Raw genomic sequence first — 17904 nt, forward strand, 5'->3', positions numbered from 1 at the left:
AGAATATTTTAGAGGTCTCACCTGAGCCTGTGACACGCCAAGAGGTGGAGAAACCCTTCGGGACAGCAGAGTGGGGCTCAGGCTGGGGAGCCTTGAAGGTGGGTGGAAATTAAACCCTTCAGTCATGCAGGCAACTCTGGGGAAGAGAATGCCACTTTTGGGGTGAGGAGCCCCAGACCCCAAACCTCCCTGGAAATGGGTTTCATTTGTAAACCAGGAGCTGGCCCCTGGCTATGCCCTTCCCTCAGGGCTGGTGGCTTTGTCCTGGGCTCCATCTGTCAACAGCTGGAACCTGCTCTTGGTGCATCTTTGTCCTTTTCTCCACCCCCATCTTCCCTGCACAGATTTTCCTCCGGCCTTTCTTCTCCCTCAGCAGCCTGCACAGACAGTGACTGTTGCTAAGGAGCTCTCACAAAATTTTAATCCTTCTCTGCAATCAGTCGGGCAGGGCTGGCTCCTGGGCAGCAGTGCTGGCGCCCAGCTCACCCCATCCCACCTGGATCCTGCAATTCCCCAGCCTTTGGTGTGTCCTGCAGCTGCCAGCACGGGGAGCACGGGGATGGGAGGGTGCCAAAACCACAGCAGGGAGTGTATTTTTAGGAGTGCTGCTGATGGGAGAGCTCTGCACCTCAGCTTTGGCCACTGTGCTTTCCAGGAGTCTGCGTGTGGGTTTGCAGCTCAGCAGGGCCTGGGGAAGAGGGAACAGGGCAGGTTGTCCCACCCTGTGGGAGCTGGGGAGGTGCCAGGGCTGCTGCCTGAAAGGGCAGCGACTCAAAAGCTGGAGAGAGAACTGCCAAGAATAGTCTGGTGATCCCGGGGCCCCTCCGAGCTCCTGCTTCCCTGGGGGCCACCCCAAAGGAAGCTCAGGTGTTTCCCAGCAGGGAACTGCCAAGGCCCTGGGGAAAGGAAGTCTGTGAGGCTGAAATGATGTTGATTCCCCAAAGGGTTTGGGATTCCTGGAGCCAGCTCCTCTCACGAGCACACAGCTTCCCCTGGCTCTGCTCGGTGCAAGCTGGGGGGGTGTTGGATTGGTCTCAGGGATATGGGGGTCCCCAAGGCTGTTGTCTGGGAGAGTTTTTCTTTAGCTGGAGCACAGGGATATGGGTAAAACCCTGTTCCGTGACCTCCCCTCAGGAGCTGCCCTGTTCCAGGTGAGATCCTCCATTCCTTGCCCCTTCCCGGCTCTTGGGTTTTGCTCTCTGGGATGCACCCCCTGCTCTCCAAAGGACTTCGGGAAGGGGGGAGGTGGGGTGTCTGCTGGTCGTGGTGGAATTTTTAGCCCGAGCTGGATGTGCAGCTCTGTGGCTTCTCCCACCAGCACTCCTGGGAGTGGAGAGCCTTAATTAACACTCGGCACAGGTCACCCCGGCACGGAGCAGGGTCCCACCACCCTGGCTGCTCCATCCTCTCCAGTTCCCAGCTTTGGCCACCCTCGTGTCCTTCCCTGCGCTCTCAAGGATGGCCAAACCCCAGAGAGCCTCGGCTTGGGACGAGCAGGAGCTGGTGTCCCCCAGCGGTGCCCCATCGCTCCTGCTCCGCGTCCTCCCGGGGCTCTGCTGATGCCACCTTTGTCCCCAGCCCCCTCCCCTCTCTCCCGGGCGCTCGCTGCCCCCGGCGCTGGCTCTGCCCCAGCAGAGCTCCCTCCTCAATTCCCCGCAGCTCCCCGGTATCGCCGGGGGGGAGCGCGGCGGCGGCGAGGAGCGCTCGGTCTCGAAGAGGTTAATCCGTGTCCCGGTGGACTGAAACCCCGGAGCTTCATGGGATGCCTTATAAAGCTCGTTCCGCCGGGCCGGCCCCGGCTCCGGGAGCTCCCGGGACGCGCGGAGCCGCGGCCGCGCACGGAGCGGAGCGGCCGGTGCCCCGGAGCCGCCGCGCTATGGAGCCACCGGGCCCCGCCGGAGCTCCGGGGCGACCCTGGGATGAAGCCAAGGCTTTCTACGACAACCTCGCTCCCAAGAAGAAGCCCAAATCGGTGAGAGCCCCCGAGGTGCCGCGCAGCGTTCCCCGCCCCATCTCCTGCGGGTGCCCCGGGGCTCTGCAGGCTCTGTCATCTCCTGCACGTTCTCCTGGGTGCCTCATCCTCTCTGGATTCCCCTATGGAACCTCCCCCGGGTGTCTGTGGGTGCCCCATCTCCACCAGGCTCTCTGCGGTCCCTCTCGGTGCCCCATTTCCTCCACGTGTTTTGGGGTCCTCCCGGAGTCTCTCCATGTTCCCTGTCTCCTCCAGGCTCTGTGGGGTCCCTCCGTGGTGTCTTTGGTGTTTCTTTGACCCCCTTTGCCTCCATCCAGGTCCTTGAGCATGCCCTGGTTCTCACTCACTGCTTCATGGCATCCCTGGGTTACCCTTGGTTGTCTGGGGTCTCTCTGGGTTCCTGGGGGTCCCTGTGGTGCTCCTGGCTCCTTGCTGGGCTGAGGTGTCCTTTCAGAGTGGCCCGGTGCCCCATGAGCTGCCAGGCCCTGGCAGGGACAGGAGAGGTGGCATTGACAGAGCCGGGGCAGCCCGGGAGCCGGATGGCTGCGGGCTGTCACAGGGGTGTAGCTGTCCCTGCCAGGCTCGCCCGCTCCGGGAGATTACCGGGAAAGCCTGTGCGTTATCTAACGAGGGCTGAGCCTGCCGCCTTTAAACACGGGGAGCGCCTGGAAGTGGAAGTATCCCGGAATAGCAGCGGGAGAGCGGGGCTGGCCCTGCCCCTGCAGCCTCTGAGCCCCCCTAGACACAGCCACTGCCACCCTTGGGGCTGTGGGACCCCCAAAACCCGAGATCTGGCGGAGGTGCTGCCCACGGTGAGATGAGGGACCGGGTGACAGCTGGCAAAGCTCTGTGTGTCACTTCTCCACGAGGGGACACGTCCAAGCCCTCACTTGGGGCAGCCCTTGTGCTTTCCCTGCTGCCACCCCTGGGCCTGGACCTGCTGCCAGCTCACGTTGCTGCTGCCTGTGCCCTTCCCAGAGGAGAGGGACAGCCTGGCTCGGTGGCAGGATGCAGCTACTTGTCTTTCATGCCATGCTTTGCTCATGGATGTCAGCCCGGGCTCCTCCTCTTCCTCTCCTCGCAGCCGGCTCGCTGACCAGTGACCCACCCCCGCTGTACAACTGGGGAAACTGAGGCACGGGGGCAGCCGTGTGCTTTGCAAACCGAGATCCAGGTGCTCATGTCCCTGGAGCTGGGCTGTGCCACCACTCCCTGTGAGGCTGGGGATGACACCAGGGGCTGTGCCACCACTCCCTGTGGGGCTGGGGGTGACACCAGGGGCTGTGCCACCACTCTCTGTGGGGCTGGGGGTGACACCAGGGGCTGTGCCACCACTCCCTGTGGGGCTGGGGGTGACACCAGGGGCTGTGCCACCACTCTCTGTGGGGCTGGGGGTGACACCAGGGGCTGTGCCACCACTCTCTGTGTGGCTGGGGATGATGCCAGGGGCTGTGCCCCTCTTTTGGGGCAGGCTGGGGGCCCTGTGCCTGCAGGCAGCCAGCTCAGCTGCCCTCACACAGCCAGGCAGCTGCCAGCCCATGATGGATGGCTGCAAGGCGCTTTTCTGCAATATAAATAATGTTCCTGGAAAACTCCAAACCACCCTGAACTTTAATCTGATCCCGAGCAGGGGGCTCGTGGTGCTCCCGGAGGAAATGGGGTTTGGTGTCGTCTGTCTGCGCCCTTAGGGGTGCTGGGTCTGTCTGTCCTGGCCCAGCAGGAGCAGAAGAGAGCTGTGAGGTGACAGGAGAAAAGGGGGTTTTGGGAATGGGTTTTTGTCTGGGGAATGGGTTAATGGGGCATTCCTGCTTTGCAGTGGTCAGAGCTCTTCCCATGGCTGCTCCAGCTCCTGCCAGGAAGGTCAGCGATGAGACCTGTCACCCTTCAGCAATGCTGGAAATGTCCCCCAGCCTCTCTGGTGACACCAGGAGCTGGTTTTCTGCTGGCTCCCTTCCTCTGGGCACCCTGCCCCACCCATTCCTTGTGCCGGATTTTTGGGATGCTGTAGCTGGAGTGGGGACAATGCTTGACCCTTCCTGCAAATCCTTCCCTTTCTGTAACCAAAATCCACCCCTGAATATTGAATTAATCACAAGAATTTGGTCTTCTGCAGCATCCAGAAAAGTGCCTGGGGCTGCCAGAATTCCCACAGGGTTTTAGGATGGAGTTGAGTCCAGCCCCAGGCAGTTCAAAAGGATCAAGGGGTGCAGAGTGAGGTCCCCACTGTGGCTGCAGCCAGTGGTGGCCTCCAGGGGTGGAAGTGAAGTTTAGTGGCACCGGTGGCTCTGTGGTTGGGTTGTCCCACTGCACATCCCGGGAGCCTGTGGGATTTCCAAATATCTGCCTCTAATCCTTGGGGAGCTGCTTAGGATTTACATCTGATTAGAGCAGCGGTTTAAAGGCTGCCAGCTGTTGGATCCGCAGGGAGAAAATTGGGCTGTTTGCAGTCACTCCTAAAAATACACCTTTACCCCAAAACTGGGAGGTTTGGGGTCTGGGATGGGGTTTGCACTCAGTGGAGCTGGACCCTGCTGGAAAGGTCTTTTTACACTCCTGAAGTGGGGTTTGGACCTTGTGGACCTCCTGGAGTTGTGCCAAGGACTGATGTTCCTCTTCAGAGGGCTGGGCCATCAGGACATGTCCCTAGTTGTCCCTCCTGTTTGGCTGACCCTAGGGAAGGGCCCAGGATTGGGGTGGGACCTTCCCCCACCCTGTTCATACTCCTCTTAAACCCATCATTAATCTCCTACTCGAGGTTCAGGAGAAGGCTGGATCTGACCTTCCCATGGGAAGGGAGAGGAGCTCACCATGAATCCCCAGGCAGCAAATTCAGTCGGATTCGGCTGAGCAGAGCCTGGACTTGTGTTGGATGAGCTTTCACTGACCTTGGCTGACCTTGGATGCTGCTCTGAGGGCAAAACAGAGTTTGTGATTCAGCCTAAACCCTCCAGGGCTCCAGTGCAGGAGGCTGTGGTGGGATGGGGGCTGAGGGACCAAACTCTTCCCAGCCAGGACTGGCAGTGGGACCCCTCCCATGCACACATTTCCTGTTACAAAAGGAGAGTGTTTGCCTTGAAACATGACAATTTCTGGGGAAAAGTGGGGTTGGGTGGGTTGTTTGCAGCACTCAGACAGAGGATTTGAGGTGCTGTGGTTCCTTTTTAAAGGATTTGAGGTGCTGAGGCTTTTTAAAGCTCATTTTTTGAATGTTGTAATGACCATCTGCAGCACTAATGGGGACCGAGAGGCATCCAAACAACCTTGAGGAGGGAACGCTTCCAAATGAAACCTCCACTTGAAAGAAATGTCAAAATGCAGATCCCTCCTTGCAGTGCAGAATCGCCTCGTTTTCCAAATGTCAGCATTTCCCAGAGAACAGCAGGGCCCTTCCAGCCCAGCCGGAGCTGGGAGCTGCCTCAGCACCCGGGTGAGACTTTCCTGCCCCCCGCCCCCCCCACCCCCCGAGTGCTCCAAAAGGTGCAAATTTTCCTCAGCAGGATCCGGCAGGTCCCATTCCCAGAGGCTCCCTGCCCGCAGGCACCTGGGGCTCCAGCAGCCCACGCTGGGGCACAGTCAGGCCTGGAGCTGAGGGTTATTTTTATTGCTGTGTTTATTGCCTCTTAAATGAACCTCCCGGAGGGGTTGGTGCCTTTCAGAGGCGGGGAAGAGACCTTGAGCAGCCGGGGCTGTTGTGCAAGGTCCTCAAGGTGTGTGCCAGGGGAAGAGGGAGATGGAAATTCCCTCTGGGCTTGGCTTGTGGCCCTGAACATCCTTCTCACCCTCTTGAACATGCCTCAGTGCTGTTACATCTGTTCTGCTGACCTGTTTTCTCTCCTGGGAACCTCCCTGCAGGGCTGACCCTGGTCCAGGATCAGGGAGCAAACACCTGGAAGGTTTCCTTGTACCCAGCACTGCAGGGACTCGGGAGCAGGATGGAGCAGCAGGACTCCAGCTAATGGCCGGATGTCCAAAGACCTTTCAGAGTTATTAATATTTTCAGCTAATAAATGGCCCATGACACCAGAGTTATTAATTAATGAGCTGAAGTGCCAAGGCTTGGCCCGTGACCAGTTAGTAGCTGACACTCCTTGGGGACCTGGCTGTGGTTCACTTGGAGCAGTGCTGGTGTCGTGGATCAGGTCCTGCCTGTCCTGGGGGTTGTTCCCTTGCTTTCCTAAAAGAGCCACTTCCACATGGGGTCTGATTCCCCTGAAAATGCTGTGGGAAAGGGATCCCTGTGGCCGCAGTGATCTTCTCAGCCCGAGCTAATCTGGGTCTTGTCCTAATCGCCTGCTGTTTAATCGCTTTGCTGGGGATTTAGGGGATTTTGGGGACGGACGCAACCTTTGGAGAGGTGCCTGGGACGGACCTGCTGCGGGGCCGGCGCTGGGAATGGCCTGGAGGCTCCCCACTGACTCATCTCTGGGTGGGGCTGGGAGCAGAGCGAGCCCAGCCCTGCGGGGAGCGAATCCCGGTGTGGATGGGGCACCTCCTCGGCCTTGCCAGGCTGCTGCTCCTGAAGAGTTCAGCCTTGGGCAGGGTGGGAGCTTGAACTTTGGAGCACCTGGGTGTGCGGAGCAGCTGGAGGAGGCAGCCTCCACCCTGGGCAAATGGCATTGCCAGAGGATTACTCATGGATAACATGGCATAATAGAGGATCCTGGAAGTCACAGAGGAGCAAGGGGTGAGGTGTTCCTGAAGTGCTGACAGCCAGGCTTTCTCAGAGACCCCCTCAAGCCCTGTTCTGCTTGCTGGACTCCTCTGTAGGGGACAGGACTCCCTGTGCCACTGTCCCTCTGTAGGATTTGCTGTCCTGGCAGCCAAGATTTCTCATTGGCCATTGGTAATTAAGTTATTTTTGTGCTTGTGAGTGAGTGATGGGGATTAACACCCTCCCTGCCATGCAAGGGGAGAGAGGGAGGACGGCTGGGGGTCAAGATGAGCTTGACTTTCCCTCTGTCCCCTCTGTCCCTGCCAAGTCCCTCTGGAGGCACCTTGTCAGCTTCAGCTTGAGGAGGTTTGGGATTTGGGTTTTGGATCGAGCCCTCCAACATTAATAACAATGACTCATAAATCGTTGCTTGCACCACCTGTTTGTCATGTTCCCACCCACAATAACTGTATCAAGTGTTTGTGGGAGCTGAGCTGGCACGGGCTGTTTGTCACATCTGGACGGCATCACGGGATGCGGATCTGGCTCAGCTGCAGAGCGCAGCTCTTTCCTGGCTGGGGGGGTGGTGAGAAAAGCCACACAAATTCCTTCTGCATGGGCTCCAGCGCTTCCCCCTGGGGTCTGCACGGCTTCTGGGAGCCTGTTTGCAGCAGGAGGGCTTGGCAAAGGGATCTGAGGTGTCCCAAATGTGCGGGGATGCAGCATCAGGGCTTCATCTGTTGAAGCACTGGGATGCAGCTTGCTCCATTGTTCTCCAGATCGTTCCAGAGGTGTCACCCACCTCGTGGCCTTTCATGCTGGGGGTGAACGTCACAAGTAGAACACGAAAGACAGACACTCACCCATCCGCGTGAGAGGGAGAAAAAGAAGCATTTTATTTTGGGAATCCCAAGTTATATAATTCTTGGGATTTGGTCAAGGATTGGGGGATGAGAGGAACACCCCTGTTACCCCAGTGGTCAAACCAGCAGTCCAGTACAGAGAGAAATGCAAAAACAATCTACTTTGTTTATGTTTCAATGCATGAGAACTACAATATGAGAATGCAAAACAATCAGAAGGCTGAAAATCAGGGTGACAGGTGAACAGATGCCAGCCCAGGCTGGGAGCAGGGGCTGCCTCCCTGATTTTCCCCTCTCCCCACACAGCCCAAGCCCGAGAATGCCATCACCATCGCCGTGTCCTCGCGGGCGCTGTTCCGCATGGAGGAGGAGCAGAAGATCTACACGGAGCAGGGCGTGGAGGCCTACGTGAAATATCAGCTGGACCACGAGAATGAGCCCTTCCTCCCCGGGGCCGCCTTCCCCTTTGTCAAGGTGAGTGGGCACAGCGGCCTGGTCCCCAAAAATTTTGGGGCGAGGACAGAGATTGTGTGGGACCAGGATGGACACGAGCAGCGGGGCAGGAGGGATGGAGCAAACAGAGGGCAGATGAGCCTCCCAGCAAGTGATGTGCTGCTTCCAGGGCTGGATTTTCCATCTTGAGCCCAAGAATTGAACAAATCATCTCCTTGGATCACATTTAAAGTTTCCCTTTAGGGAATAGTCTTTTTTTTTTTTTTTTTTAATTACTATTATTATTACAATTTATTTATTTATTCTTGTAAATTGGCTGAGTTTAGCCTTGCTCTCAAGTCAGCCAATTTCTAATCCTGATGTGTTGAAATGAGGCATTTCAAACTTGAAAAATATTTTCTAACTCCTGTACCAGTTAGTGCAGTTTTGGGTGCTGGAGCCCATTCCCAATGAATAAATTAATCAGCTCTGTGGGGCCAGACTTGTTTCTGATTGCTTGAAAAACACTTATCTGTAACTTAGAGCTAATTTATCCTCATTTAATAACTCCAAACCTTTTGTGTTTGCAATCAGAAGAGTAGCTAGGTGGATTATTTTTTCTCCCCAAAATGAATCTATTTTTTCCCAGCTCATGTCAGCATGGCTTGGGGTGAAGTTGAGGTGAGGATTTTGGGGATGAGGAGTGTTTTGTTGATGGGAAGGGGTGAGGACCACACCTGGGGTAGGCCAAATTTGTGGATTTGGTGACCAGGAGTGTTTTGCTGGGTGGAAAGGGGGTCAGGACCACGCCTGGGGAGGCCTGGCTGACACCCACCCCCTCTCCCCGGGGTACTGCAGGCTCTGGAGGCAGTGAATGCTCAGCTCCGTGAGCTCTACCCCGACAGCGAGGAGCTCTTCGACATCGTCCTCATGACCAACAACCACGCCCAGGTTGGAGTTCGCTTGATCAACAGCATCAACCACTACGGTGAGATGGAGACAAAGCTGTCCTTTGGTGGCTTTTGGGTGCTGTCATTGCCTGGCACCAAGAAAAGGAGATGTTTTCTCCCGTTTTTCCCAGCTTCTCTCAGATTTTCTGGGTGTTGGGCAGGAACTGGCTGGTGGGGAGGGGCTCTGGCTGCTGGCCCCGCAGAACCAAAATTAACCCCACTCCTTCTAGCACCAAGGCTGGGTTTCGGGGGCAGCCAGGCTCACCTCAGGGTCCCTCTTGCCCTCAGATCTGTTCATCGAGAGGTTCTGCATGACGGGAGGGAACAGCCCCATCTGTTACCTCAAGGCCTATCACACCAACCTCTACCTCTCCTCCGACGCCGAGAAAGTGAGTGGGGCCATTGAAGAGGGTGAGTCTGGGGTCCAGCTCAGGGGGGGCAGTGGGGGGAGCCTGGAGCCCTCAGGGGGTTGATCCTAGGAAGGAAAACTCCAATATCCACATCCCAAAGCTGACATTTATTTAAGTGTTGCCTTGCCCCACATCATCTGATGCTCCAGAGAGCTTCCAGTTTCCATAGAAATGAGCCTTTCCTCCAGCTCCACAGCTCTCCCGAGGCAAAGGCGGTGTTTCTTCCCTCCTTAATTCTTGTATGCAAAGGCTGATTTGTCATCTGGGGGTTTGTTTTTGCCGTGGGAGCTCTCAGGGCCGAGCTGCAGGTGCTCCCGGGCGTGTTTCCCTCGCAGTGTTTCGCTCCCAGCCCTGTCGTGTTTTTGCTCTGCTCCACGAGGACAGATCCTTGGATAACTGCCACCTCTTGCCTCATCCTTAGGGATCGCTGCAGCCACCATCTTCAGCCCCAGCAGGGACCTGGAAGTGTCAGAGAAGCAGCTGCGGGTGGCATTCGACGGGGACGCCGTGCTCTTCTCGGACGAGTCGGAGCAGATCGTGAAGGCTCACGGGCTGGACATGTTCTTTGAGCATGAAAAGGCCCATGAGAACAAGCCCCTGGCACAGGTAGAGCTGGGCTGAAGGCAGGAAAAGGCTCTGGGAGAGACACAGCCCCTCATGGGAGGCTCCTAACTCTGGGATCAAGCCAGAGTGGGGGGCGAGGTGGAGTAGGGCAGCAGCTGCTGCCTCAGGGGATGGCATTGGGGTCATTTTTGGGAGGGTGGCTCACAAGGTGAAGGGATGGTGACAGCAAGGTGTCGATTGGAAGGGTGACAGGTTTCTTCTTGCCCCACCAGGGCCCCCTGAAGGGCTTCCTGGAGGCTCTGGGCAAGCTGCAGAAGAAGTTCTACTCCAAGGGGCTGAGGCTGGAATGTCCCATCCGCACGTACCTGGTGACGGCACGGAGTGCGGCCAGCTCAGGGGCCCGGGCCCTAAAGACTCTGCGCAGTTGGGGCCTGGAGACGGACGAGGCTCTGTTCCTGGCCGGGGCTCCCAAGGGGCCTCTGCTCAGGAAGATTAGGCCCCACATCTTCTTCGATGACCAGATGTTCCACGTGGAGGGAGCGCAGGAGATGGGCGCCGTGGCTGCCCACGTCCCTTACGGAGTGGCCCAGAAGCACAAGAGGCCGGCGCAGGACAAGCAGCAGAACCCCAACAGCAAATAATGGGGTTGATCCCACAGCCCCCCACCCCACAGGCACGGACCTCATCCCGTGGGCCACGCTCCCTGCAGGAGATGTTTGTTCTGGGAATGGGAGTTCATTCCCCCAGGCAGGGGGAGAGGAGGGGAAGTTTCCTTGGTGGCTCTGTTGGTCGGGGTGTTGTGGTGTTGTCCCTGTTGTTCATGGGGCTGGAGGCTCCTGTGTGCCAGGAGATGTTTCCCCAGCTGGTCCGTAAGCTCTGCACTCGCTTCAGGCAAAATCCCTCGAGGATGGCTCTGCCTTGTGTGGAATCTTTGTGCCAGGCAGGTTTAACTTATTTATTTAAAACCTCCAGTGACTCCCAAAGCCTTCTGGCTTTCCCAAGCAATTGTTTAGGCTGAACTGTTGAACTGGAAAGTTGGGAGCACCCAAAAAACCTTCCAAGCAGCTTTGAAACAAAATTTTGTTCCTTTTAACTGGAATTAAACTGTGATATTGTTCCTTCACAGCCCCAGTTGCTGCTCCCCAACCAGAAAATACTCAATGTCTGTCCTTTCACCAAGATTTTACCAGCTTAAATTTGGAAAAATAGAAACAAATACTTAACATATTTAAAAAAAAAGAATCACATTTCCTGCTTGGAGCTTTGGGCTGTGTATTGTTGGCCCAGGTTTTTACATTTGGGTTTCACACTTGCATGATTTAGCACTTAAAACTAATAATCTCAGTGAGCATCCAAAGCCCAGCTTGTCCAAAGGCTGCAGATGCATGCCCAGGGCTTGAATTAAGTTAAAAGCAGGCCCTGATATAGTAGGGACGTCATTTGAAGTCCATTTAGGTAAATCTGCAGAGAATTTCAGCCTGGGGATTTCAATTAAAGGATTTTTTTTCCTCCCTTTCTAGGCTGAGCCCATATGAGTTGATAATCTTTTTCTCCTCAGCTTCTTAAAACCTCTGGTGTTTCCTAAAATAGACACTTCTGTTAGCGATGCTGTGAGAGAACCAAATCTCTGATTAAAAAAACAGGATGGGAAATCAATGGGAGAGAAACTGGTGTGAAAATCACACTGACATTTCTGCTCAAAGCCCCATCCCAAAGGAGACTCTCGGGAGGAAAATTTAAAGATTATTTCTTCCTTGTGGGTTTTTCTTTTCCTCTATTTTTTTTTCTTTTTGCACGACACCCCACGGCTGAGCAGGAAGGATGTTCAATATTATCAGACAGTTTTCTACAGATTCCATGGGCTGAAATTTTCCAAGTTGTGTGTCTGGCTCTTTCCAGGGAAGTCTCAGCTCAATCAGTGAGGCTGGAGCTGGAGTTATCACCCTTTTGAAGGAATATGTAAATAACCAAGCTGGAGATGCCTTCAGTGGCTCGGGAGATTTTTCTCATTGCACTAAATCCTGCTTTAGCAGCAAAAAGCAAATTGCACTTTTTCCCTCCCCCCAAAAAAAATTCTTTGGCAGACTGTTAACTGTCACATCTGGCTGACAAACACCTCGGAGGAAGGTCTAAAATCCAAACAAACAAATGCAAAATCTTGAGAGAAATGAATTTCTGAGTGTCACATCCGCCAGCACTCAGGTTTATAGGAAGGTCTTGTCTTTTTTAATGTGAACCCAAGATTTTGGGATCTGAACTGGATCTTGGGAGACCTTTTTTGGCAGCTGGGAGAGGGAGCACAGCCAGTAAACATTTCCAAGGTGTTTCCTGAAGATCATGGAAGCCCAGCCAAGCCCGGCTTGTGCAGGGGAGAGGATGTTGCAGGAGAAATGGAATTGTCAGCCAGCCCTGGGGGACAGGGCAGGGTGCCAGTGGGATTGGGGACATGGAGATGAATCCTTGGCATGATCCAGAGGTGATGCTTGTGTTGGCAGGAGGAGATGGATGCCCAGGGAAGTGATGGGTTGTGGTTTTGGGGCAGAACCCTGGATTTTAGCAGGTTCCTGCTGCCTCTCCAGGCCCTGAAGTGCACAGGGAGCTGGGTGCAAGCTGGGGACAGGGTTTTAGTGACCCTGCTTTGGATCCTCCTGCTGCCAGGGCAGCTTAGGGGCTCCCTGGGAGATGTGAGGCTCAGGAAATGGGCCCCAGGTGAGCCAGACCTCCCCAAATCCTTCCTGAGCAAGGAGGATTTTCCATTCCCACAATGGCTGCCCCTTTTGCTTTTATCCACGTGGCTTCCTCTGGGTTTTTTTTTTTTTTTTTTTTTTTTTTTTTTTTTTTTTTTTTTGTTTCCTTCCCTCCTTCATTACTACAACTTGAAGACAAGGACTTGCTGCTTGTGTTGTACTTCCCTCGTGTCCCCTCGGGCTGGGGAGTGTCCCTGGGATCATCCCCTGGGATGGGCACTTCTCCCGCAGGGTTTTGCCTGTCCTGCTGTCCTGGCTGACAACTGGATTTTTCCTGCTGTGTGTTGTTGCTGTGGATTTCGTTGTCCTCCAGTGGGTTGTTGTTTTGTTTTGGTTTTTTTGTTTTTTTGGTTTTTTTGGGTTTTTTTGCCATGTTAATGGGATCCCTCGAGGTGTTTTTCCGTAAATAAACCGTGCTGGTCCCAGCTCCGGCTCCCTCTGTTCTCACAATGAATTTTTGGCTGCCTGGTGCAGGGTCTGAGCTCCCTGCTTGGGACCTCCCAGGTTTTATGGTGATGGGGTGGGGGGGTGACAAGAAGAAAAAAGGGGGTTTGGGGTTTAAGGGAATTCAGAAAATGTGATTAAAGCTCCCACTCTGGGACTGGAGACCTGTGGGAGAGGTGGGATTCCAGGGGTGGGATGTGCTGTGACACAACCACCTCACTCTGCTTCGTGAGCAGCTTTTGTGGGGCACCTGGGCTCGTGATGAAGCCCTGGATAAAAATACAGCTCGGCAGGAGACTTTTGTCAACTTGATCTTCTCCCAGCCAACAGGTGGGAGGCAGCACAAGCTCAGCAGAGGAGATTTATGGCTGCTGAAGTACCGGCTCCATCCGAGCAGCGACACTGCAGCTCTGGCGCCGGCTCCTCCCTGCCAATGAGGGGAACAGATGGACTGAGGGGAAGCAACAAATTCTCCATCCATCACCAAATATAGCCAAGGAATGTCCGTAGGCCCCAGGGCAGCATCCCCTGCTATGGGTCTTCATTTAAGGGATGGATGGCCCTCAGCAGAGCAGCTCCTGCTTTGCTGGAATGCTTTCCCCCTCAGCCCATCCCTGACTCTGCTGTGTTCTTCCACCAGATGCTTAGAGGGGAGGGAAAAAAAAAATCAAATTCCAGCCCAGATTCCAGCCTGTGATACACCAGGGAAAATCCAGGTGTGTCCATCCAGTCGTGGGAGGTCGGGATGTCCACAGCAAAGCCAAAAGCTGCAAGAACAACCCCAAACAACAAATCCTTGATTGTGAGCGTTGTCACTGAGATCAGGCAGGGACAGGGGGAGGTTTGTGCAGGTGGATTTGGGATGCCTGGCTCGGCTTTGCTGCAAGCCTGAGGTTTTGATTCTTCTGCCTCTTTTCCAAGCTTTTTTTTCCCCTTCATCAGGCATGGCAGGGCTTTGCAGGGAGCGTGCTTTGAAATAAAGTGGAGGAGGAGGAGGCGGAGGCAGATCTGGTGGGAATTATGCTGCCACTCAGCAATTGTCAGCACAGATGTTCCCGAGGTAATCATGGCCCTGAATAGCAGGAGCTGCTTTTCATGAGGAATCCAGGATTTAACCCCAAGAACTTGTGGGGTGTCTTGAGAGAGTGGGACACCCCTGATGAGCATGGAAGGGAGGTCAGGCAGAGTGTGGACCCTGCTCTCCTGGTCCTTTGGGTGCACCAGGGAAGTTGTGACACATCCTTGCCTTGATTTCCCCATTGCTGTGAGAACCACAGAATCCCAGACTGGTTTGGGTCAGAAGGGACCTTAAAGCTCATCCAGTGCCACCCCTGCCATGGACAGGGACACCTCCCACTATCCCAGGGTGCTCCAAGCCACATCCAACCTGCCCTTGGACACTTCCTGGGATGGTGAATATAAAACTGACGAATGATCCAGAGGGAATGGAGGATGATTCCAGCTCCTTAGGGAGGGAAAGCAGAAACCCAGGAGTGCTCTAAAGTGCAGTGAAGCCCCTGCAGATCCTGCAAATCCAGGTCTGCTCTGTGGCCCAGGTGGGAACTCCTCTGCAGCACGTTTAGTTTTACATCCTGAACAGGAACCTGCAGCCATCCCAGGGGGATAAAATGTCATGGCAGGGGACGTGGTGACAGGGTGACAGAAACACCCAGGGCTGGAAGGACAGATAAGGGGACCTGGCGGCAGCAGAACAAGCAAAGGCCACTTGCTATCAGCACTGGCGGGGCCGTGCCAGGATTTGAGCAGCCCCGACCATCTCGTCCCTTCGACACCGCTATTTTTAGCTGTGGCTGCTGACACCTCTGTCACCAGTGCCTAAAATGGTCCCCCCTGAGCTCACCCAGGGCCACCCTGCGCTGCTGAGGCCACCAACGAAGCCGTGACTCAACGGGGCGTGTGTGGAGCCACTGCCTGGCGGAGGCAGCCGGAGCCTCCCGCTGCCAAGAGGCAGCTCCGTGCTGGGCCAGCGCCTCAGGAGATGCTCCAGAAGGTTTGGGTTGAGGGCCTGGCCCCTCTCCAGCAAGAGTCAGTGGAGTATGTTCACCTACCTTCCACCTCGACCCACCTTCCACCTCGCCAGAACTGCGAATTGTGCAGCCGTGACTGGGAATTGTGGCTGGCCCTTGGTGTTGGTCCTTAAGGGATGGCTCTGTGGGGATGAACTTCCACTTACGCTGGTGGGAATAACCCTTTGGCTCCCGGGCTGCAGCAACACATGAGAGGGAAAAGACTTTGGAGCCACAGAGCAAACCCACCCTGTTCCCTGCCTGGAGATTCCCCTTTTGTAAAAAACTGCCTCCTTTTCCCACTTCTGCCCAAAGCAGTGAGCGACGGAGGCAGAGATCTCCCTGTCCTGGTGTTCTCCCATTCCTGCAGCGAAGGCTCCGTTACCGGGGCTGCACTTCAAAGCTTTGCTGGCAGTGCTGTGCCCGATGGGGCTGTGCCATAATCCCCCCCGGGAGGAGAGCAGAGCTGGGGGGGGGGGGGTGTGTCTCAGGGTCTTTTGGAGCTACAAGAGAGCTGGAGAGGGACTTTGGACAAGAGCATGGAGTGACGGGATGAGGGAGAATGGGGTTAGACTGAGGAAAGGTAGGTTTAGATTGGATATTGGGAAGAAATCCTTCCCTCTGAGGGTGGTGAAGCCCTGGCACTTGTTGTCTGGAGAACCAGTCTGTGGATGCCAGGGAGGATAAATGAGGGAAAATCTGCTCCCATTGCACTGTGAAGGAAGCTTGTCTTCCTCGACCTGCGCTGACTTTTGGTGGGAATTGGAGCACGGGTGGACACTGTTGTCCATGCTGGAATTCCTGATGGGGATGCGCTTGCCCCAGGGAATGGGGGAACATTTCTAGTGGGGACAGGATGGGGACAGGGACAGTTGTGGTGCAGAGCAAGTACCACGAGAGGGCGTGGAGGGCTGCGCGGTGCCGCCAGAGGTGACCTGGTGGCCGATGTCCCCCTTCTTGGTGTCCTTCAAGGGCCAACGTGCCCTAAGTGGCATCACCTCCTTCCACGGTGCCACCTGGTGCTCCTTCCCTTCAGGTGCATGTTTGGGGTGCGTGAACAGGCACCTCTGCCTCAGCACAGCCCCGGGGGCCACCTGAGCCCCTCAGAGTGTCCCCCAACCCACCCCCCTGCAGGGTTTGACCTCCACGGGGAGGGGCAGCTCCTTGAATCCTACCAAGCTGCACGTGAAGATTTTCCTCAGCGCCAGTTCCAGCGTGGGACACGTCCTTAAATGCCATCTCAGGCACTTTGTCACCCAGGGTGACCTGGCTGAGGGGGCTGTGGGGCCACCCCTTATGGCAGGGGTGGAGTGACTGGGGGCTTGTCCTGCTGGCTGCACAAACAGGCCCTGCTTCCTCGCCGGCCTCCTCCAGGTGCGGCTGGGAATCATTAGGAGCTCTCCGCGCCGGCTGAGTGTGGGAACTGGAAGAGAAAGCTGGAGAGAGGCCTTCTTTCATCTCCCCACTCCCTCCTCCCCCCGCGTCTGCCAAGCCTGGCTTCCTTTTGAATCCTTTAGCTTGTGCCAAGCGAGGGAGAAGAGGAGGGGGGGAAGAAAGAGGGGAGAAAAAAAAAAAAAAAAAAAAAAAAAAAAAAGCAACAACCACAGGAATGTGTCCAGGGATCTGGCTTCATTCAGGCTGCCGAGCCCTGAATACCCCGGCTCCACTCTGGGAGCTGGAGGGAGGGCAGCAGTGGGAAAACAAACAAGGAAGCACAGTGAGTGTCACCACAGGGGGTGACAAAGGGTGTCAGGGAGGGGGACACATCCCCTGCTGTGGTACCAGGGGTTTGAGAGCACCTCCGGGTCAGGGTGCCACAAGTCCCATGCTGGGAGCAAAGCTCCCATGTCTGGGCGAATCCGTGTTCCATCCTGGAATGGGATGGGTCCTGTTCCATCACCGTGGGGACGTGGTGCCCGTGTGCCAGGCCTGTCCCTCCCTGCAAAGGCAACAAGGCTGCTGCCAGGGAGGGCTCCTGGAGAGTCTGGGAGCCTTTCCTCCAGCACATCGAGAGAAGGATGGTTTTTGACTCACTGCCGACTTTATTCCCAGCAAATTAATAATTTCCTCTTGTGGCAACGGCATTGGCCTGTGAGTGCGTGTGCTGGGGGCTCCCACTGCCCTCCCAGCCGCCTCTCCTCGCTCCCGGAGGGTCCGTGCCGCACCTCCCGCCATCCTCGCCCTCAGCTGGGCTCCTTCCAGCTGCGCAGAGCTGTCAGATCCAGCCCAGCTGTGCCGGCCGCGGCCTCGGGAACACCCCGGCGGGAGCAGGGGCCCGGCTGTGAACTGATGATGCGAGTGCCGGAGGTGGCGGGGAAGCGCCTTGGGTGGCGGCGAGGGAGGCGCAGCTCCAGGAAGGAGCTCCCGCCGCCTCTTGGCTTCGCAGCCGCTCTGGCAGCGCTCGGAGAAACGGGGGAAAAAAGCAGCGAGGGAGCCACCAGCGCACGCCGGACTCTGTCCTGGGGACACGGGGCAGCTGCTGGATAATCCCAGCGTCGGATGGGAGCACCGGTCCCCCCGGCAGAGCGCCTGGCAGCGACCTGGGCATGGCAGTTGTCACCCGCGTCCTTGCAGAGCTCCACACACGCTCGCTGGCCGCTCCTGCCCGTGTGCCATGAGCTCCGTGCATCCCATCCTGCGCGCTGGGCGCTCATTTCCAGCGCAGGGAAGATGCTCCCGGGGCTGTCCGTGTGTCCGGCCGGGGCACAGACACCATCCCGTGTGCGGGCACGCATCGTGGTACCCGCTATCGGCAGATCTGCTGGGAATGCCGGCCATTCCTCGGGCAGCGATTGTGGGTTTTTGTTCCTTATTTATATCCCCGGGGTGGTGCCACAGGTGGGC

The 17904-nt window shown here is 56.2% G+C and overlaps 1 protein-coding gene across 1 annotated transcript; it reads left to right on the top strand.

Moving 5' to 3' along the window:
• The first annotated feature begins 1861 nt into the window (after window positions 1–1861).
• On the top strand, window positions 1862–13014 carry NT5C1A (5'-nucleotidase, cytosolic IA). Its single transcript, XM_083879457.1, has 6 exons — window positions 1862–1972; window positions 7793–7960; window positions 8777–8906; window positions 9157–9279; window positions 9700–9884; window positions 10115–13014. The coding sequence occupies exons 1-6, from the start codon at window positions 1877–1879 to the stop codon at window positions 10481–10483; spliced, it is 1071 nt and encodes a 356-aa protein (XP_083735583.1). The 5' UTR covers window positions 1862–1876; the 3' UTR covers window positions 10484–13014.
• Window positions 13015–17904: the final 4890 nt, after the last annotated feature.

The sequence above is a fragment of the Zosterops lateralis genome (genome assembly GCF_965231275.1).
Source record: "Zosterops lateralis genome assembly, chromosome: 28".
In the NCBI taxonomy this organism is placed as follows: Eukaryota; Metazoa; Chordata; class Aves; order Passeriformes; family Zosteropidae; genus Zosterops; species Zosterops lateralis.